The 21996-nt window shown below is 35.6% G+C and overlaps 3 protein-coding genes across 4 annotated transcripts; 2 read left to right on the top strand and 1 right to left on the bottom strand.

The window, feature by feature from the left end:
* Positions 1 to 821: 821 nt before the first annotated feature.
* LOC111384784 (rho GTPase-activating protein 5-like) lies at positions 822 to 6554 on the top strand. Its single transcript, XM_023009108.1, has 5 exons — positions 822 to 1614; positions 3108 to 3228; positions 3750 to 3869; positions 5425 to 5655; positions 5846 to 6554. The coding sequence occupies exons 1-5, from the start codon at positions 1184 to 1186 to the stop codon at positions 6416 to 6418; spliced, it is 1476 nt and encodes a 491-aa protein (XP_022864876.1). The 5' UTR covers positions 822 to 1183; the 3' UTR covers positions 6419 to 6554.
* A 997-nt stretch (positions 6555 to 7551) lies between these two features.
* Positions 7552 to 8850, top strand: LOC111384787 (protein FANTASTIC FOUR 1-like). Its single transcript, XM_023009112.1, has one exon. It carries the CDS (start codon positions 7753 to 7755, stop codon positions 8668 to 8670), a length of 918 nt encoding a protein of 305 aa, XP_022864880.1. The 5' UTR covers positions 7552 to 7752; the 3' UTR covers positions 8671 to 8850.
* A 1335-nt stretch (positions 8851 to 10185) lies between these two features.
* On the bottom strand, positions 10186 to 20259 carry LOC111384783 (N-carbamoylputrescine amidase-like). 2 transcript variants are annotated; one of them, XM_023009106.1, is made up of 9 exons: positions 20111 to 20259; positions 14520 to 14568; positions 13078 to 13169; positions 12841 to 12992; positions 12715 to 12761; positions 12574 to 12607; positions 12048 to 12214; positions 10744 to 10840; positions 10186 to 10653 (listed from the first exon to the last, which is right to left on the bottom strand). In XM_023009106.1, exons 1-9 carry the CDS (start codon positions 20194 to 20196, stop codon positions 10481 to 10483), a joined length of 897 nt encoding a protein of 298 aa, XP_022864874.1. In that variant the 5' UTR covers positions 20197 to 20259; the 3' UTR covers positions 10186 to 10480. The 2 variants fall into 2 exon arrangements, with proteins under 2 accessions (XP_022864874.1, XP_022864875.1); XM_023009107.1 differs by having other exon boundaries at positions 14504 to 14568; positions 20111 to 20170.
* Between the last annotated feature and the right edge of the window lie 1737 nt (positions 20260 to 21996).

Raw genomic sequence — 21996 nt, 5'->3', positions numbered from 1 at the left:
TTATTTGTAATATTTTGAAAAATTTAGAAGTAAGATTGCAATTTGTTATTTATCTTTTTTTTTTAATTTAAATAGCAGGGTATATTAGTTATTTTAAGTCAAAAATTGGTGAAATGACTTTTTTCGCAACGAAAGGTGAAAATAGAAATGAATAATGTCAAAAAATGAAAGATAGGGATAATTTGCACAATAATATTAAAAGATAGAAACGTTTTGTATTAATTTCATTTAAAATCAAAGATAAAGAAAAATAATAAATATTTTTTGGAAATAATAAAATTAAATGTTAAATATAAAAAACTCGTTGAAATATTTCAAAATTTTAACTATCTATATATATAAATGCTTTTCAAATGATAGAATATTTTCTTTAAAAATGGACAGGCTTTTGAAAATATACCCGGGTTAAATCAATCAAGAACCGTTTGTTCCACATTTTTCCAACAAAAATGCATTTTAAACATCACATCATGGGTCCCACCTTAGAGTGTTGAAATCAAATATTGTAGACTGATTTGATGGAAAAAATGTATTATTTTCCCAAATAATGTGCACCAAAAGGGGCACTAAATAACTTATCATTGGGATAATAAAAGCCATCTAACCCACTAAATAAACAAATAAAATCCTAAAGCTGTCTGATTGAGATAAAAAATTTAAGAGAAAAAGTAAAAGAAATCTCATCATCAAGAACAAGAAAGTGGCAACCTGAAGCACCACAAACCAATAGGAATATCAATTATAATCCGAACCTTTACTGACGTATAATACTTCTCAGTCCCTCTCTATGACATTCTCTTTGTTCTTTTTCATTGATTATTCAACGCTTTACTGACTCCATTCAAGAACAATTCGCACAGGCCGACAAGGGAAAAAAAAAAAAGGAAAAAGAAAAGGCAATTCAATTTTTTAAAATAAATGAATTCTTTCTGATTCTCACGTCGTGTTATCTTTACCATTCCTTCAATCCAACTCCACTAAATTGAATATTTCCCTCCAAACCAAACCCTCATTTCCAGCCGAGAGTTTGTCTGTTTCTTTAATACTTTGCCAAATCTCAACTCAAGATTTCTTTATTTTAAGAAAACATAAAGAACCCATATATTTTCTTGAATAAAAAAAAATCTTGGAACAGATAATATTGAAAATATCCCATTTATTGATTCGTTCAACACTTGGAAGGATGACAGAGGTGCTCCACTCATCTTCCTCTTCTTCTCCCTCAATATCCACACCTACCCACAATGCCAGATTGTTTCATCAGACTCAGTCGTATGCGGATGACGAGGGGGTTTCTGATGTGACGGCCGGTGACATAGAAGAGGAGGAGGAAATTAGTGTGAAGGAGAAGAGGGAGAAGGACAGGAGGTATCAACTGTCTCTTTTGGCACTTTTGGTGACTCTCTTTCGAAAGAGTTTTTGGTTGGCTTGCAAGACAGATAGAGAAGAGTTTTCTGGTGCCGGCAGCGCCAATTGTGGTCGAGGTGTTATGGAGATTGGATGGCCCACTGATGTGCAGCATGTTAATCATGTTACCTTTGATCGATTTGATGGGTTCTTGGGCTTGCCTGTGGAGTTTGAGCCTGAAGTACCCAGGAGGGCCCCCAGTGCAAGGTGCATTCTTCTTTCCTGAATTCTATAATTGGGGTTTATAAAGTCATGTCTGGATTCTTAACAAGTTTTCCATTTCTTGGTTGTGGAAACCTCTATGATATTATTGCATCTAGGTTCTTGATTCATAATGTATGTGTAATCTTGATGATTTATTATAATTATTGTGATTCTGGTGTTTACTGGATTGCTCTATTGCTGAATCTATGATATTTGTGCACCTTGTTATGTGGGTTTTGTTTAATTTGTCAGTGAAGATCTTCAGACAATCTTATTTACAGGAATCTTAGGAACCAGTTTTTATTTGGAATTTTTTGTTAAACTCTTTTCTTCCGTTTGTGGTTTACTTAATTTTGACGGATTTCATGACCAATTTGGCATATATTGTTGTTTGAATGTCAATCTTGTTGGTTCCTGGCCTTTATAATCATTGAAACTGATTGGGTATACATCAAATTGTAAATTGGACAGTGCAGTTGAGTTTGCTTTCTGACCATTAGATTATACAGCTATCTATTATAATTGTTTACAGCTCGTTAGATGCAGTTCATTAATTGGGACTTACATGATTTAGATTGTTAGATGTCTAAACTAAACATGGAAACTATACTTGTTGAAATTTCAAGATTTGGCTTCTGTCGACTGATCTCTGGACTGAAATTTTGGTTTCATGTTGTGTTGTTTAAGGCATCTATATCTGATACTCCAGTCTTTGGTTTCATTGGATTTGTTTCCTTTAATTCTGTGTTGAAGCTTTTGCCATAAGATTGGTTGACCTGTGGTTTGCCTATTTGAGAAAATGTTAATTTTTCCATCAAAAAATTATTGCATTATGACATAATTTAGTGACGATCTTTTTTTTTTTTTTAAACCTCAATATACTTTTCTGAAGCATCTTATGGGAAATTATGAACTAAAAAACAATAAGTAGGGGTCTAATCTTGATGTCAGATAGATTTTCTGAAAATTAGTTTAAATTGGTTATAAATCCTTTACTTCTCTCTGAACCAAAACTAGTATGTCTCCCAAATGACCATAGGATCAAAATATTGAGCTCAGGTTTTCTTGAGTTAGATTTTATAAACCGTAGTAGATAATGATTCATTTTTATCATCGCCAAATGCTAACACAGACACTTGTCTTAATGGGCATTTTTTTTTTTTTTTTGTTATATGAGATTTTCATGTCTAAAACATTTCCACGATGCATTCTCCAGGTATTTTAAGACAGGATTTGGACCCCTTAATTTTGGGCGTTTCCTTTCAGCTGGCATCCACACAATAAACTCACAACTTTGCTTCATAATATTTAATCGAAAAGTTATAGTAGATTATGCAGTGACATATATTGTTGGTTTGTTGGAACTAGATTTTAGCATTTCTTTTACATAATTCTGTACTATATCGTAGCTCATGATGAATCCTTTTTGATTGTCAAACTGTAAAATAGCATGCCTGCTTCCTCACCCTCTCCTTCGGTATGGGAATTCATCCCAGTGCCACTGTTTTTGGAGTTTCTACAGAATCGATGCAGCTATCATATGATCCTAGAGGCAATAGTGTTCCAACCATTCTTCTGTTGTTGCAAAGACGTTTGTATGCTCAAGGAGGCCTGCAGGTGCATCATTCTTTTTCTTAATGGTTATCTATTATAATATTTGTTGAATTGTTTCATCTAAAATTTTAGCACTTTCAAGAGAGGACGGATTTATATATTTACAATGTCTTCAACATGTCCCCTCATGTACTTGCACACCAGATTCATTTTTTCATCGAAGGCCACGTAAAGATTTTTACATGAATGGGTGGCTGCTAGGTTTGAATTAAGGATTACCATGTTGGACCACCTCCTCTAAAAGCTTAAGCTTTTAGCTTTTAGGGAGGGGATTAACTTGTTTATTTAAATTATGTCTTCAACATAATCAAATATCTAGTATAGGCTCCATATGCAGATTAATGAATTTTGAACCAACTTCATTAAGCTTTAGTGGGTGGACAAATTTATTTATTCATCTAGTAATGTTCTATACACAAAAAAAGGCAGTATTGCAAAAATATTAATTTTGTGGACGTTCCTTTTCATAATCTAGAATCAGCTAGCTGTCTAGACTTGGCCAACCATTGAATATATATGTGCAGGCAGAAGGGATCTTCAGAATCACTGCAGGAAATAGTCAGGAAGAGTATGTGAGGGACCAATTAAACAGTGGAGTGGTTTCAGAAGGCATTGATGTGCACTGTTTAGCAGGCCTGATCAAGGTAAAAGTTCACAAGATTTTCAGTTTGGATGCTTCTACATTAATTTATTCCTTCAATTGGAAACAGGATTAAATGCCATCTAAAAATCTGATTATTTCTTTTTTGTTGAATTTGCTGATAACTGGATCGGCTATCTGATGCTTAGTTTAGAATTAATCTGGAGGAGAAAAATGATTACATTGTTTTCGTCTGTATTTGATGAAAAGGACCATTCCACACTTAATTTGTGTAGATGTAGACAGTTGTGCCAAAATGTTTTGTGTGAAATGTGACTGCATTTCGCAATTCAGCATGGTTGATATTTGTATTTATCTTGTATTTTGAGCTACAATTTTGTGTTTTCCAGTCATAACTTTCATATTAGCATTTGATTGTACCATCTCTACTATTACTTATTTAGCGAAATAAACAAAAACTATCATCTCAAAAACAGTGAAGATACTGGAACATAACCAAACAAAGCGTGGAAAATGCTAGAGCAACATTTTGCACTTTCGAGTCATCAATCTCTGTTGACAGAGAAAGATGAGTAGAAAATAGTTAGGCAGCCGTGCGATACAAATGTAGAGGATTAATTGTTAGTAATGAATTGATTACTACGTTATATGATATCTCTTAGCTAATGACTGTCACCGTCATAAAATACTTTAAAAATGTATGTATGCTTGTGTTCCTAGAAGAGGTTAATATAGTCTTCAGTTAGCAGTTCCCATGGGAGAAATGCTGCATTCAATCTATTTTTCTTGAAAACTTCTTAAAATGGAAAATCTTTCTGAGTCAAGTTTCTAGTTGCATGGATTTATAAACACGGAAAAGGACAAAACATGGCTATAAATGAAGAATGTAAATGCATCATAGAACACCGACTAAAGTTTATAAACATAACAACTGTCTTAAAAATGAGTATGGAGGATTGTTATATTGTATTTCCTTCCATTTGCCATGATATTCAACTCAAATTTATAGAATTTTAGATTTTATTTTTATTTCGTAAAGAGGGTAAATGTGAGAAAAACTAGTTCTCTGGTATTTTGCTTCCCTTTCCCTGTTATCTGAGATATATGCATACATTTCTGCGTTCAAGAAACACAATCACTTTTTATGGCGATTGATGCATAAAATGGTTTTGTATTCTTTATAAAGATATGCCAACAGATACAGGTAACATGCTAGATTATCCAAGAGTCTGATTGGTAGCAGTGATGTTCCAAGATACGATATCTAGCATCTTAGGTTGTGAACTTGCAACTTTGTGGGTGATAGATTTCAAGTTATCTAACCCCTAAAACTTTAATCACTATCCATTTCTTGCTAGAGGGACATCCCTTTTTAGTTCCTGTAGCTATCATTCATTCGTATGTTCCATACCACAATGGTCAATCCTGGAATGCCAACTCTATAGAACTGTTCCACATGGCACATATTGTGCAACTCATTTTACAAATCCGAGTTCTCTCCTTATTTTCACTATATTTATGTTTGGTTGATTTTTGAATCCAATGTGCTGTTCCTTCTTTTGCCCGTTTGGCATTGGTCTACATTTTCATCTATGCAGGCTTGGTTCAGAGAACTACCTAGAGGGGTGCTGGATTCTCTTTCGCCTGAGGAGGTGATGCAGTGCCAGTCAGAAGAGGATTGTGATGCACTTGTAAGGATTCTACCCTCTACAGAGGCTGCTCTGTTGGATTGGGCCATCAACCTAATGGTCGATGTTGTCCAACAGGAACATCTGAACAAGATGAATGCACGCAACATTGCAATGGTGTTTGCACCGAACATGACACAGGTTTTCTACAGTCAGTTCATGTTAAGACTTTAAGATGTCTGTTCTCCCATTCTGTATGATGTTTTTCAGTCTATACTAATGCATTGTAGACAATTCTTATTTAGAACAGTGTAGGATGCCCTACTAATGCTCAGTGAGTTTTCTGTTAGGTCTTCTGTCTTCTTAACATTCTTTCCTGTTCTGTTCACAGATGGCAGATCCATTGACTGCATTGATGTATGCAGTACAAGTTATGAACTTCCTTAAAACTCTTATCGAGAAGACATTAAGAGAAAGAGAAGATTCCCTTGTAGAAACAGCTCCTATCTCCCACATGGAACCTTCTGATGATAACGGGCATCAGGATTCTTCGCAACTTTATCTGGATGATCCTGTTGAATCAAATGAAGATAGAGAAGAGACCTTCATTGCAGAGGATCCTAATTCAGACGTTTCTTCTGATTTAAACCAAGTTGATAACCTCACCAATGAGGAATATCTCAATTATTCAACATATACAGCAGAATCTGATGCAAGTGTATCTCCTGCCCAAGTTTATGATTTCAGCAATGGAGGAGAAGCCAAAGTAATGAATGCTCTTCAGACTCTGCTTGAAGAGAACTGTGAGAGGACAAACACAGGGCAATCAAGTGCTTCTAATCCCACAAAAACTGAAGGAAAAGTTAACAGGCAACAAGTTGTGGGCATGGCTATGGAATCTGATAACAAGATCAAAGGAATTAGCAATTTGAGCCGTATAAATTCAATAACTGAACGAATTTAAGCTTGGAGATAAAGATCGGTCTGTGGCCATTCCATCAACTATTATCTGACGTAACTCTGTATTCTGTTTGATTCTGAATTTATGCAAATTGTTCACCGAATGTGTTCTTACTTCTAACTGTTGCTGGCTGGTTTTTNGGCTGGTTTTTACTCAACCTGTTGTGCTAAAAATATATACTTTCCTGAATATTATAATGTGATTTTCAGTTACTTCTTTTTTTACCTTGTGCAAATGTCATCTTCCATTTACTCAGAAAGGATGACAAAAGTTGCTATAAATGAAACCCTGATAACTAGGCTAATAACCAAATCAGTTAACAAAAAAAAAGTCATTCTTCGTTTTCTGTCATTAGCTAAATGTAGCAAATGTACCTTTTCGAGCACTAGGACTACAACAAAGATATGGAATTGCATTGCAACATTGTTAATAGTGGCGGTATATTTGATATATAATATTAGACATGACTTGATTGAATGCTTGATAAGATTTGTAACTTTTTGCTGTCCAATGCAGAGAAATATGAGTGAACCAAAAGCAACCCCGTGGTTAGAAGCTTTTGTAATCCTACTTTGGAACTGTCCACTTCAATTATTGTTATATATCTACTTTAAAATACATCATAGAAAATGAAATATGGGTGCCATCTTTTCTTGATGTATACATAACAATAATAGAGGATCAGCCGGGCAAACTTATAATTCACACGGAATTTCGAGGCAGAAATCAGCAATTTTTTTTTGAAAGCAAGTCTGTATGCTTGAAAATCCTTCTTGATTTAAACACAATGAAGAAGAAATAAATAAAAGCAATATCTTGAGATGGGCTTGTTAAGGGTTTATATTATCTTGCCAATCACATCAAGATAACACAACATGCACCTCTGAGTTGCAAGAAATTTGAGAACGTTAATTTTTGTAGCCACCCACCCTAGATTTCTCGAAAATAAGACTTGATTTCTTCTTGTTTTTAAGGATAATAATAAAGAAAAATATGCTTTAGCTTGTTGTGTTGGGATCTTTTGTGATATTTAAGGATATACGACACATGGTGAAACCCAAATTTTAGTGAGGAAAGATAAAGACAACTACAAGTTATAATTGTGACCACCAAATTCGAAAGATTCATAATCAACCATCCTTATTCCACTGCCAGCTGAGAGGCACCCCTAATAAATAGTTCCATCCCCTTGACTTTATCAGCAACAATTTCATGCCCTTCCCGTGCATCTCTCTCCTTATCAATTTCTTCCACAACAAACGACCACAATTAGTCTTTTCTTATATATACGCGTTTTCTGTCTTCTAGGAGAAAAAGAAAAACTCAAAAGGCCAACCATGGCAGCCTGTGGAAGCCTAGAACATATCTTTGAGAAGCCACTGCCAGAAAATCCAACACTTCTTGAATCTCTTACATCATGGAAACAAGTAAAGTCCATGAAAAAGGTTGACGATTCGTCGTTTACAGAAATATTTGGCGAATTACATTTTAAAGAAAAACATGCTTCTGAATCATCTTCATCCTCCCCTCTTCCTCAATCCTCTCCATCCTCATCTTTGTCCTCAAATTCAACGTTTTTTCCTGATGTGAATCAACAATCTGATAATGAAAAACTCAACAGGGAGAAAAGGGAAAGCCCAAACAGCAATAATCATGACAAAGCCAAGAGTCCAACATCAAGTTATTATCCAACCTCCCGGCGTAGTGATAGCTTTTCGTCTGTTAATTCTGATAGCTTATCACTATGCACCGAAGGGCTTGGATTCGAAAGCTTTGATGATGTTGAGGATCTGTTGAGGAATGACATTTGTAATGAATTTCAGCATCAGGAGGAGAGTAAGAGTTTCACTAGAAATACTCAAACAGGAAGTCATTGGAGTGAATATTCAAAGAGATCAAGAACAAGTAGAGGGTCGTTTCCTCCTCCCATTTCTTGTATAGGTAGGAGTGGGAAGCCATGGGTGTGCTTTAAATCATACAGAGAAGACGGACGGTTTATTCTTCAAGAGATAAGAATACCAACTCAGGAATTCATGCATGCATGTCGCGAAAATGGACGTCTGAAGTTGCAATTCATTCATTCTGATGAAGAAATTCTTGAAGATGATGAGGAAGAAGATGAAGATGATGATAACGCCGAGGAAAACAATGGAGAAACCGATAAAAATGATGATGCTAAATGCGAGGGCATTCTGAATGAAGAGGGAAGAGAAAATGGAGAAGAGAATGTTGCAATCAACAACTACAACATCTAAGATAGCTCATAACATAGAGCTAGGAAAATTCTCCAGTTTTAATATGCCTTTTTTGCATTGCAATGTGTAAGATAATTTTGCCTTTTTCTTCCTTTTTTTCCGTAATGGTATGCAAATAAAGGTTGCAAAAGATTATTGATTATAAATGTCCTTTGAAGAACATGAACAGTTCTTTCCCCATTTTTACTTTAGCCCACTTCTTCAATTGTTGAATCTTGATGTTTTAAATTGCTTGAATACTTGAAGATCTAGGAGTAGTTTCCATGGTCAAAATAACATTCTAAGGATTTATTTAGAATCATGAATATGAGCAGAGGAACAAATGGATATCAACAAGGTTTTTCCTTAACTTTATTAATTGCCTTGACTTCTACCAGCAATGATTACTCAACAAGTTGATTATGCCATAAGAATGCCGATGTCGAGGGATTGAGCCCAAGCCAAGAGAATGCATAGCTCGAGTGTCCGAGCCAAGGCCAAAGAAGGTCGAGCTTGAGAGTAAGAAACTCGAACGAACTTTCCACCCCTTTGCGCACCTGAGGTTTGGAAAGCTGAAACCAAATAACGAGCTCGAACTTAGCGAGAGTTTCGCCATAGATTAACTCTCAAATTTACTGTTACCCTACCAACCTACCACAGTTTCACCTTGTCACAATATTTGGTCGAGTAATTGAAAGGCATAAAGCTTAATAATAATCATGATGTTGATTCTACAGGGACGTATGGGCAAAAATTATAATGATATTTAATAAATGTTGCAAAATCTGAGGCTACTGAGCCTCCAAGTGGCTGCAGAATTCACCCAAACCTTGTGAAGGGTTGTCACAAAACCTATATATGGATCTTTTTGCTGAAGTTTCTTTCAACACTTGTCCGTTTTTGTGAAAAAAATAAAAATTCTAACTTAATCCAATCATTGTGGAATCAAATGGAATATCCAGAAGATATTAATAACGAAAGGAAAAATGATTGCAGTCATACTTTCAACAATATATGGCTTCATAAAGACAAAAGGATATTTAGACCCTAATTGAGCCCCATTAATTTCTTGCAATGTATTATGAAATAATAAATTGATGAAAAATATATGATTACAAAAAGAGAAAATTTTTTTGATTTGCATATAATATTATTTTAATGAAGAATGTTAGGTTAAACATGAATACAGTAGAAAAATAATAGGAAAGAATGGAAAAAGGGAGCTCAAACAGAGGCTTAAGAATCACTATCAAAATCCAAACATTGAAAAAGGGGTTCGAAAAAAGAGTCACTTAATATGGTTATACTACTTTGAAAGAGTTTCAAAATGACCATGCGAAGTTTGTGAACAAGTAATTGTTTGACAATGAGCAAGAAATACCCATCTTTCTATTAAACTGAACGTATTGAACTCATAATTAAATACATACTTTTTATGAATGTCAACTAAGTATCGTAAGTAAATTGCTCCCAATTATTCAATCATTTAATAACTAAAGTCATTTTTGATAAATGATCACCATGAATCAGACTCGATAGAATTTGAACAATCTTTTTTCTATCGTTATGGCGGAAAACAGAATCTAGAATTCCTTTTTTTCTTTCATCATCATGTATCGTATCACTGTACGCGACGCAGGATTCTGCGTGATGATTAACGTCGTTTTTCAAGCATTGAACATATCGCTGTTACATGGCTCATCGGACTGATGTTCAAACATATGGTTCTTCATTCAATTAATGAAAGATAAATTTTCCCACAGAGAAACGAAACGCAAAGAAACATGCTTGATTTTTTTATTGATCATCTCCACCAGAAAGCATTGATAAATCATAGAGAAATGTTGCTGCCATCCAAGGTCAAAAGAACCTTGTATAAGTCTGGACGCCGATCACGAAATACCCCCCAGCCATATCTCTTGGATTTAATTTTATCAAGATCAAATTCTGCGACAAGAACTGCTTCTTTATCATCAGCAACGGCAACTATTTCTCCTGTGGGTCCTGTTCAACAGAGAATCATGTTTGAAAGTCCTTATTAGCGAACGTGTACTTGCAACTATGCAAATTCTAGCTAATTCTTAAAAAGCTTACCCGCTATAAAAGAGTTCCCATAGAATGTGATCTCACTTTTGCCATGTTCTGTCTGAATTATCTCCTTTCCTATTCGGTTTGAAGCAACTACAGGTACCTGAATGCATTAAATCCAGATGACCATATCATAAAAATGCAAATGGATACAAATAGGTTACGTTTGCCACAGTACAAGAAGTCCTAAAAACATGCTTAAGGAAAAGATTTTCCTTTTTGTTCCCATATGAATTGCCGACGAGATGGGGTATAATGTAAACACGAAGATATGTTACTTTGTGCATTCCTCATTGTAACTAACCAAAATATGAGTAGTAGTGCCACTGGATAGGAAATGCATTTATCAATGTTTCCACCAAACCAGTTTGCACTAATAAGTATATAGACCTTTTTTTGATTAACGAATATGAAAAAGGATGAGCAAACAATTCCATCTGCATCCCCAAAAAATTCAAGCCTATGGAGATCAGTCCATAAGCCTATTCTGAACAATATGAAAAAAGATGAGCAAACAATTCCATCTGCATCCCCAATAAAATTCAAGCCTATGGAGGCCAGTCCATAAGCCTATTCTGAATTCAAGGCCTAAAAAAAGAAAGAGATAGTTCACCTGCCTCATCCGGCTAAACGTGATAGACAAAGTTCTTGACAATGATAGATAAAGGGAGTTTTAAAAAAGAACATTATAGCAAACAACAGAGTGAATATTTTACAATATTAAACGAATTGATTGTTTTACAGACCTAGACTCCGTTTGGTCTCCATTTTCTAATACTAATTTTCAACACACATTTCATGAGACCCACAACTTTTATCTAATTTTCAACCAGACATTTCATCAACTTTTATCAAAATCTAATAAAATTCTGATTTTTAGCTAAACCAATTAGGGGCATAGTTTCTTAATGAATCTGACTAACAAAGGTTTATGATTCAAGGAGACCAGAATTTAAGCAATGTAGGGTTGATACTGTTCACTACTATAAAAGTTGAAGACACAGATTAAATAAAACACCCCTTCTCTAAAAGTTCAAGTTTTCAAAATAGGTGTATTATCATGGCATCAAAACACATAAAGATCACAAGAGTCTTGTTGCTACAGATTTAGGAACATTGTGCACATGTTAAGACCTTCAGTGAACAAATGAATATGGTCTACCCATAAGGGTGCACGTGACATAATTTAAATAAAGAAGCTTGTCTCCTCTCTAATCTCTTAAGTTTTTAGATGAGATGGTTCAATAAATGATTCATCCTTATAAATTTTGTTATAGATGAATAACCCATAAATGAAATTAGGGACTCACCAAATTAGCCCCAGCATGCCCCTGCATTACCCGCCTCCAATGATCTCGAGAATCTAGGCCATCATCCTGAGGTTCAGAACCAATAGCAGTGGGGTAGAACAATATTTCTGCACCCTGGAGTACCATAGCGCGAGCTGCCTCTGGAAACCACTGATCCCAGCAAATTCCTGGTAAAGGAATAAACAGGAATCATGTTGAATGTTCCTGTAGGAATGATCGAAAGAGAGAGAATATTCCCACTTTCACTCATCTTTGACCAGCAGTTTTCTAGTTTAAGCTAAGTCTGCGTACACATAAATTTTGAAAGTTGGCTTTCCATAATATCTTTAGTAAGGTGCTTGTTTGGGAAAAAATTATGATGTGATTATAATGGAAAAGAGTAATTAGTCATACGAAATATGTGGATAATAAGTCGGCAGTAGCTGTTACTGTGCAGATAAAATTAATGTTTGAGTTTGACTTTAAATTATAAGTAGATTATAATGAAACACAAACAAGCAGAAGGTAGAAGTCAAGAAACTCTTACCTACTCCAATTTTGGCATATTTAGTTAGAAATACCTGTCGGTCAGTATTAAAGCCATTGAAAAAAATCATAATCAACACTCCGAACTAAAAAAATATATTAAAAAATGTTATCTCTGGACTTCAAAATAATCAACACAAACCTTGAAACCAGTGTCACCTGGATTGAAGTAAAATTTCTCCTGGTATCCTGGGAGAAATTTAATTTGCTATTATTTAAATTGATTACCGAATATATCATATTAGATGCAGACTTACAGTTGACAAACCTAGCCCATCTGGGATATGGGACTTCCTATAAAGTCCAAGATTAGTCCCATCAGCATCAATTACAGCTACTGAATTGTAATGTGCATTGTTTGCTTCCTCAAAGAAGCTAACTGGTATTACTACTTCCAATTCTTTTGCAAGATTCTGCATCCTGTGACCGCAGGTTTAGCAACAAAGACTGAGTTTACTTGAAGTCAATATCCACATTTTAAAGCCAAATATTTGAATATTCTCACCTCATTATTGTAGGGTGCTCCTTACAAGGTTTAGCTCGCAGAAAGAAATCCTCCCTTTGTGCTTGACAGAAGTAATAACCCTCAAATAATTCCTGAAAAAAAATAAAATTATGCAAGACTACTGTTTGTAAAGAATTATAGAGGAAATGATGACTCAGGTTGTTGAACATGCATTGCATAGCCTAAAAGAAGGTATCATCCACAAGCAATTTTTAGTAGAATAAGTTAGAGGAGGAAGGAGTAAATCTAATTAATATGGTCTTATATGGTTGTTAAGGATATGATTTTACTGGATCATTCAGTAGATGTTGCGATTGATCAAACAGAGTAATGAAAAATTATTTGGGTCAACTAACCCCAAGTTTATTAGAAACAAGACCTAGTTTTTCACCATTATTAATCTAATTTCCAAAGAAAATCACAAATAGTCTGTTTTCCAACCCTTTACCCAAAAGTAAATGCTACCACAGATGGCCAATGTCAATCACTTGAAGCCAACTATCAGGGCAGTGATGCTACAGTCACATATTCAAACCAGCCAGAAGCCATATTAGCATGATTGAGCAACCAAAAATATAATGAGACAGGAGTCGACAATATACCAAAATATATGATTTGCATCATTAACCTCTTTCAGGTAAAAGAAATTCAATTTCACCTAAATATTGTTCACTTGTGTTTGGGGATGGGGGGTGGGGATGCATTTTTGAATAGTGTATTTATGGGAAATGTGAGGTTAAAAAATAAGGAAAAATTTAACCATCAACATTAGTTTGAATTCTAACAGTCAACAAGATTTCTAAGCTGCCTACACACACTGGAATCATTTTGGAGATTTGAAATATGAATTTAGATTGCAAACACTCGGGTGCCAAAAATGAGATCCATTCTAATGACCAACAAGTATTAATGGAATTAAATCCCTAGGGAGCATTTAGGAGTATGGATAAACATAATAATTCTGTCCTTACTGGGATATGAATCCCAAGGGAATGTTTTGAAGTATGAATAAGCATAATATTTCTTTCTTTCCTGGATGAACAAATAAAAATGAAAATTATAAAACAAGTAACCAACTAAACTAAGAATCAAAAAGAAGTAACAAAAGCGCTTTCAATTTTCCAAATGCCAACTATAAGTCTTGACAACCTTAGCAGCCATCAGGTTTGGCATCAAACATACAGTAAAAGAAATGTTATTTACTCTTTGAGATTTCAGGCTTGAGTATTTATTGAATCCTTAAAACAACATTTCGATGACATCAATATAGATATCTGCTGCAAATGACAACACGTCTTCCAAAATTCCAACAATTTAAGGGGATATAAAATACAAAAATAAATTATAGAAATCCTAGAAAACTATGTCAAAACCAAGGAAAAGGGAATGTAGATACCAAAATACTATTAAGAAGCTAATTATTTACTTTGAAGAGCATAAACCTGTATAAGAATGATCTTTGCACCGTCCTTATGAGCTGCTCTAACCAATCTGCGTCAAAGCACCCTTAATGATACCGAAATGAAAATGCCAAATGCCAATAAATTCTAATTAAAATAAAAAAAAAATGTTCTTTCTACTAGAAACATGAGTTGGAGCTAGAATAATAATATTTCTAACAGCTCCTATATCATAGAGACTCAGCTCCTGTAGAGAGCGATCCAACAGGGATTCAAGTTGCTGTCTGCCTCTCCACAGTTAAAATTACTAAACTATTAGGGAATTGTAGATCTTGTTTCAGAACTTAAAATATCACGTGAACAATTTATTTCCCCTTCTCTTTGATTAAGTAGATAGTAGTACTTAGGGTGATTAATAACGAACTACGGAAACAAATCATCCACAAGAAGTTAGAGGATACTATTACAGGGCATCTGTCCAGCTATATACATCCATCAACCATAAAACATTGCATAGTTATTAATTCTTCAGATCTCTGAAAAGGAAGTGAGGAGGATGATTGATAACCATGAATCCATGACATTGTTATTACAACTAAGAACCAAACGTCCAATATTTCAGATTGATTTCACCTTGTCCCATCAATTCACCATACTGTAAATAAAAAATACTTCTTTTTTTCTTCTTTTGGTACAAATGATATTTTGGTACAACTGAGAACTTAGTGTAAAGAGATAGAAAATTTGATTTTATTCATTTCTTCAGTAATGTACAGCCACCGTATTTATACAAGCATAATGGCCAGATTCTATGGAAAGAAAAATATGTAGCCTGATTATTTGCTATTTCCTATGTCTAAGGTAATCATCCTGATTATGTGCAGTTTCCTGTATGTAGCTTGATTGTGTGCAATTTCCTATACAAATGAGATGTCTTAAGGAAGGTAAATATATATCTCATTGTTTAACAGTAAATACAAGGATCTTTGACACGCCCCCTCAAGTCGGAGCATGGGGATTGTAAATGCCCAACTTGAAGATGATCTGTGTGAAGAGATCAATGCCAAGTGCTTTGGTGAGGATGTCCGCAAGTTGAGCTGAGCTAGAAACATGAGAGGTGGTGATGAGGCCAGACTTGAGTTGTTCACGAACAACGTGACAATCAATGTCTATGTGCTTTGTGCGTTCATGGAAGACAGGATTGCGAGCAATATGTATAGCAGCCTGATTGTCACAATATAGGAGCATCGGTTGGGGATGTGGGATGTGCAAATCAAGAAGTAACGTACGAAGCCACATAAGTTCACAAGTGACGTTGGCCATGGCACGCTATTCGGCTTCAACAGAAGATCTAGAGATGGTTAGTGTGACAGCTAGCCCGATCTGAATTAGCATAAGCACGAACCTGAAAGTCATTGGTAGCTGTGAATAGGAGTCCTTATCCTGGATTGTTTTTGAGGAAGCGAAGAACTCAAATGGCAGCGTCAAGATGGGGCTATCTTGGGCAGTGCATAAATTGACTCAAAATGTTGACGGCATATGTAATATCAGGTCTTGTGACTATGAGATAAAGTAAATGGCCGATCAATCGACGATAAAGGCTAGCATCAGTTAAAAGGTCACCTACATCAACTTGAAGTTTGTGATTCTATTACATGGGCAAGGTAAGGGGTTTGGAGCCGAGATAACCACTTTCAGATAAAATGTCCAGGGTGTACTTGCATGATTGATAAAAATACCACGAGGTGAGCGAGCGACTTCAATTCCCAAAAAATACTTGAGTGGACCAAGATATTTGAATTTGACTTTGCTAGAAAGAAAAGTCTTGACATCAATGAGTAAGTTGTCGTCATCACCGGCTAAAAGAATATCATCTACATAGACAAGGAGTGCTGCAAAAGATGAACCACGTGAAAGAGTGAATAATGAGTGGTTCGCCATGGATGGACTGAAATCAGCAGCTTGCAAAACTGAAGAAAGCTTAGAAAACCAATTGCGGGAGGCTTGTTTAAGGCCATAGATAGATTTGTGTAGTCGACAGACGCGAGTTTTTCCCCTTTTACAATATCCAGAAGGAGGTTTCATGTAGACTTCTTCGTCGAGATCTCCATGAAGAAAAGCATTGTGCACATCAAGTTGGTATAGGAACCAATTTTTTAGCCGCAGCGATGGACAAAAGGCAGCGGACTGTAACAAGTTTGGCGACAAGAGCAAAGGTGTCATGATAGTCCAATCCCTCAATTTGAGTGTAACCCTTGGCCACAAGGCGAGCTTTGTAACGTTCAATAGTACCATTTGCTTTCAATTTTGTTTTGTAAATCCATTTGCAACCAATAGGGTATTTGCCAAGAAGAAGGGAGGTGAGGGACCAAGTGCCATTAGATTCTAAGGCTATGATTTCGGAGTTCATTGCTTGTTGCCAATGGGCATGGCGTGAAGCCTCAGTGAATGAGGTAGGATCTGCAATGTTAGTAATATGGGAGAGCAAAGAGCGGTGTTTATGAGAAAAACGCTCATAGTTAAGGAAGGAATGGAGGGAGTATGACAAACCTGAAGAAGGCCGTAGGGAAGATGAAGTCACGCCATTTGTACGTGAAAGGGTAGGACATATGTAATCATGAAGGTGAGGAGGAGGGCGTTGACTTCGAGTGGGGCGAGGTGGTGGTGACGGATCTCGGGAGGAGAGGCCAGTGGGGCAGCAGGTTCGGTAGTGGTATGGGAGGGAGGTTCGGCTGACTGTGGGTGAGAAAGGTCAAGAATATTAGTGGGTATGACAATGGTGGACGAGGGTGTTGAAGTAGGGGAGGAGAAAAGAAATATGGGTTCATGAAATTGGGTGTCACGAGAGATAAATGTAGTGGCAGTGTCTAAGTCGTAGAGAAGATAACCATGGTGATTGGAGGGATAGCCAATAAAGACACCGAGGAGCACGAGGGGAGAATTTGTAACGATCACGACGTAGGGTAGATGCATAACATAGACAACCTAGGACACGTAAATGATCATAGGTAGGTGTCATGTGATGGAGTAGTTCATAGGGTGTTTTGTGCATTAAGGTAGCGGAAGACGTTCTATTGATCAAGTAGGTGGCGGTGAGGACACAGTTGCCCCAAAATTTAAGGGAAAAGTGGGCTTGGAAGCGAAGGCAGCGGGCAACGTTGAGTAAATGACGATGCTTGCGTTCGACAACACCATTTTGTTGAGGCGTTTCGACACAAGTACGTTCATGGAGAATGCCATTATTGTTGAAAAATGTTTGGAGATTATAGGGCAAAAACTCTTGGCCGTTATCAGTGCGTACATGTTTGATCGTACAATTAAATTGAGTTTGGACATAAGCAAAGAAATGGCGGAAACATGCGAAGGTATCTAATTTTAATTTCATCAAATATGTCCAAGTGTAGCGAGAATGGTCATCGATGATTGTTAAGAAATAATGTGCACCAGATAAAATAGCAGTGGGATAACCTCCCCATATATCACAAAATATGCGATTAAAAGCAAATGTACTTTTATTGATAGGAGAATGAAACTTGGAACGTGACAACTTGCCTGGAGTACAAACATCACAAGATTGTACGGAATGAAAAATATTTAAGGACTTATTTGGAGTATGAAGAGACGGATGGCCTAGACGTTGGTGCCATAAGTGGGCAGGTGAAGTGGACACAAAGGCTAAACTGGATGGTGGAGTAAAGAAATAAAGACCATGACTGACTTTACCCGCTCCAATCGGCTTCTTCGTCTGGATGTCCTGAAAAACACAAAAGGAAGGGAAAAAAGGGCAAGGCATTGTAACGATTGAGTGAGTTGTGAAACACATAAAAGATTGTAATGAAAATTCGGAACATAGAGAACATGATGAAGAGTGATATGTGAAGATAAAGAAACTGAACCAACACGAGTGACAGCTACTAAGTCACCATTGGGGAGAGTGACTGAGCGTGGATGAGTAATAGGATGAATTGTGGTGAAGGCATCGAGTGAAGAACACATATGGTCAGAGGCACCTGTGTCAATGATCCAAGGTCGAGTAATGGAATTCAGGTGAGTAGAGAGAGCAGTGGAATTACCAACAAAATTTGCAGTAGATGATACTGTTGACTGAAGTTGCTATTCCTGTTCGGGATTGAGACCAAGAGCCAAAACATCATTGGAGGGTAGAGTAGCGTTGGAGTGAGCGGATTGGCTAGCATGGGTTTGATGAAAGCAACGTCAACCGGTGGGATAACTGATGATACGGAAACAGGTTGTCTTCCAATGGCCATCTTCACCACAATGAGTGCATTTTGGGACGACCGTGCCCACGACCGGAAGGGTTACGCTGCTGTGAAGAAGAGGGACGTATAGCAAGAGCCACACTTTCCAGATATGGTCCAGAGATGTGAAGGCGACGCTGTGTTTCTTCTTGGTGAAAGATGGAGTAAACCTTCGCTAGTGAGGGGAGTGGGTCCATTGCCAAGACTTGAGTCCGCAGGGCAACAAAGGAGTCATGTAAACCGGTTAGAAACTGGAAAACACGTTCAGCGGATTGTGAGGCTTGAAGGTCCTTGAGTGCACCACATGAACATGATGGGGGAGGAGACAAGGCTTCGAGTTCATCCCAAAGAGACTTGATGCGGTGATAGTATTCAGTAATGGTGGAGCCACCTTGTTGGAGAGTGGAGAGATCTCGTCGGAGACGGAAGAGATGAGGATTGTTACTCCGAGAAAAACGACCTTCAAGGTCTGTCCAAATATCACGGGGGCTGTCATAATAAACCAAACTGCTGTGGAGAGATTTGTCAATGCTGTTGAGAATCCAGGAGAACACCATGTCATTACACCTACCCCAGAGTTGTGATTCGGCAGGGGAGCTGGTCGGCTTGGTGAGTGAACCGTCCACAAAGCCAAGTTTATTTTTGCCATTGAGGGCTTTCTTCATGGAGCGACACCAAGTGTGATAATTTTCAACAGTCAATAAGGTGGAGACAAGGAGGGAACCTGGGTGATCTGAGGAGTGTAGGAAATATGGAGAAGATACATCGCTAATGAGTTGAGCTATGGTAGGGAGGGTCGAAGAAACTTCATGAGAATTATTGACCAGAGGGTTGCTGGAATTGTTAGATAAGGAGATGGCACAAGCAAAGAATCACAAAGCTCTGATACCATGTAAAGAGATAGAAAATTTGATTTTATTCATTTCTTTTGTAATGTACAGCCACCGTATTTATACAAGCATAATGGCCAGATTCTATGGAAAGAAAAATATGTAGCCTGATTATTTGCTATTTCCTATGTCTAAGGTAATCATCCTGATTATGTGCAGTTTCCTGCATGTAGCCTGATTGTGTGCAATTTTCTATACAAATGAGATATCTTAAGGAAGGTAAATATATATCTCATTGTTTGACAGTAAATACAAGGATCTTTGACACTTAGTACGAGAAGCTAACACAGCTTAACTCAACAACGAATACTCAATAAGGACAGAAATTTCTGCTTACGAATCAGTAGTACGATAACTGATTAATTATTTTGCCATGCCTATCCTAGGTCAAAATGCGATTAAAACACGGTTTTCATGAACTAAGAATTAAATCTCGAAATGAAAAAACTCTAAGAGATTTGATTTGCTTAAAGTGAAAGCGTACCTTTCGGCAGCATCGACGTTTTTGGAGACATCATCGGAGCAAGCGAACTGTAGAGCGGAGACGATAACTATTCTGCCTCCCACCATTCTTTACTTTCTCGAAGGACTCAAATTGACAGAGCTTTGGCCCAAAAGTTGTTTTGTTAAAAATTTCAAAATGGTTTTTGAAGTATTTTTATTTTTAATCATAATAGTCATAAAACTTCTGACAGTTAAACTAATACAGTAATCCCTTAATTAAAAAGTGAATTAAGCCCCTTTTTTAGAAATTAAAATCTAAATTTTAATTTAAATTAAAGTAAAAAATTAATTTGAAGTACATATTTGATGGGACTCAAAAAAATTTTATCCCTATATTTCATATTTTTTTTTTTATCAAAATCTGTTAAAATTTAATTTTAATTCCCCAAACACATTGATTATGTATTTATAAATAATTTAACATATGTAAAAGATGGACTAAGATTATGCCTTTGATTGTCAATCATTCTACCACATTATTTTTTTACAGTACTCATTTTCAATCACACATTTTTCATTAAAATAATATTACACATAAATAAAAAAAATTTCTTATTTTTTAACTACACATTTTAATATCAATCACTATTTCATAATGCACTTTTTTTAAATTAAAGGAACACAAACAGCCCTATATTGCATTTGAGTTCTCTCTTCAAATTAGCTTTCACTATATATATTGATAAAATAACATCATCTCTTAGATAATTTAAGAATATGATCCTTATAAACAATAAAAACTTAAAGAATTAACTTTAAACACATTCAAAAATTTATTGTATTAGTTTTATTTCATAAAAACTGCACAATATCTTAAATCAGTCAACAATTTTTATATGCATAGTGTCCCTGTTTGTCATCCATTAAAATTAATTCTTTTGAGAAAAATGAGTTTCGAAATTGTGATTTTTAGAAAATCATGTAGTTAAAAAGTATGAGTTTTTTTAAATGTAAATACAAAATATTTTATTATATGAGTTTAAGAAACAAAGAATTTTAATTTAATGGAAGATAAATAGAGGTTTAGCATACCTAATTTACTTAAAAACATTATACATTGCAATTATAAGTTATGTAAAAGTTCATCTTTAAAAAGTGTTAGGATTCATTTGGCATAATTTTAATTTTACTTCTACTTTTTGTAAATAGTTTACTAAAGAAGTTATTTTTGATCAATTTTCTCTAAAAAAAAATTTTAGCCTACAAAATACTTTCACATAATTATTTAAGTATGCTACAAAATTAATGTCCCGTTTAGTACACATTAATGTAAGAATGATAATAAAAAATATAGCATTTACAGGTCTCACACAAGAGATAAAACGTCAAATGTGATGACTTGATGTGATAGATAACGATCATATTTTTTATTAATGGACAAACAATGAAAAACAAACGGGGACTAAACAAATTTTAATTTTTCAAAAATTTTGTCAAACAAACCTAAAATCACGTTTTGCTATTTCCAAAAGTTTTTTACTACTTGACAAATTTGTTAAAAGTTTTACATTATGCGTATGTTTGACTCATCTAAGAATTGGATTGAAATTATTTGTTAATTACATCACATGCTCAAATTCAATAAAAAATTGATTTTCTTCTAACCAGACAAAGGTTAACAAAATTTACTTTTTGAAAAAGCAAAATTACATCCACATACTATTAACTTATCCAAATTTCATTTTTAATTATTTATAAATTAAACCATTTATAAATGGTCAAAGGAAATGTTACAGTGATTCTCCTTTTCCAACATTCTTCACCATACTCCTCCCTCCAGCCATCGCAACCGGAAAGTCCACAACTACACAGACAATTGGAACTGAAAGAGAGAAAAAAAGGATTTATTTAAAAAAAAAAAAAAAA

The sequence above is a fragment of the Olea europaea genome, unplaced genomic scaffold (assembly GCF_002742605.1).
Source record: "Olea europaea var. sylvestris unplaced genomic scaffold, O_europaea_v1 scaffold3008, whole genome shotgun sequence".
In the NCBI taxonomy this organism is placed as follows: Eukaryota; Viridiplantae; Streptophyta; class Magnoliopsida; order Lamiales; family Oleaceae; genus Olea; species Olea europaea.
The sequence above is the reverse complement of the archived record's forward strand: the minus strand, read 5'-3'. Positions and strand labels throughout refer to the sequence as shown.

What these genes read in the sequence shown, in the direction of transcription:
- LOC111384787 (XM_023009112.1), top strand. Translation starts at nt 7,753, where the DNA reads ATGGCAGCCTGTGGAAGCCTAGAACATATCTTTGAGAAGCCACTGCCA.
- LOC111384784 (XM_023009108.1), top strand. Translation starts at nt 1,184, where the DNA reads ATGACAGAGGTGCTCCACTCATCTTCCTCTTCTTCTCCCTCAATATCC. An exon ending in GTTTAGCAGGCCTGATCAAG is followed by an intron (nt 3,870 to 5,424) that starts GTAAAAGTTCAC and finishes TCATCTATGCAG; the next exon opens with GCTTGGTTCAGAGAACTACC. An exon ending in TTGCACCGAACATGACACAG is followed by an intron (nt 5,656 to 5,845) that starts GTTTTCTACAGT and finishes TTCTGTTCACAG; the next exon opens with ATGGCAGATCCATTGACTGC.
- LOC111384783 (XM_023009106.1), bottom strand. Translation starts at nt 20,196, where the DNA reads ATGGTGGGAGGCAGAATAGTTATCGTCTCCGCTCTACAGTTCGCTTGC. An exon ending in GAGCACCCTACAATAATGAG is followed by an intron (nt 12,993 to 13,077) that starts GTGAGAATATTC and finishes CTGCGGTCACAG; the next exon opens with GATGCAGAATCTTGCAAAAG. An exon ending in CAGGTGACACTGGTTTCAAG is followed by an intron (nt 12,608 to 12,714) that starts GTTTGTGTTGAT and finishes ACTGACCGACAG; the next exon opens with GTATTTCTAACTAAATATGC.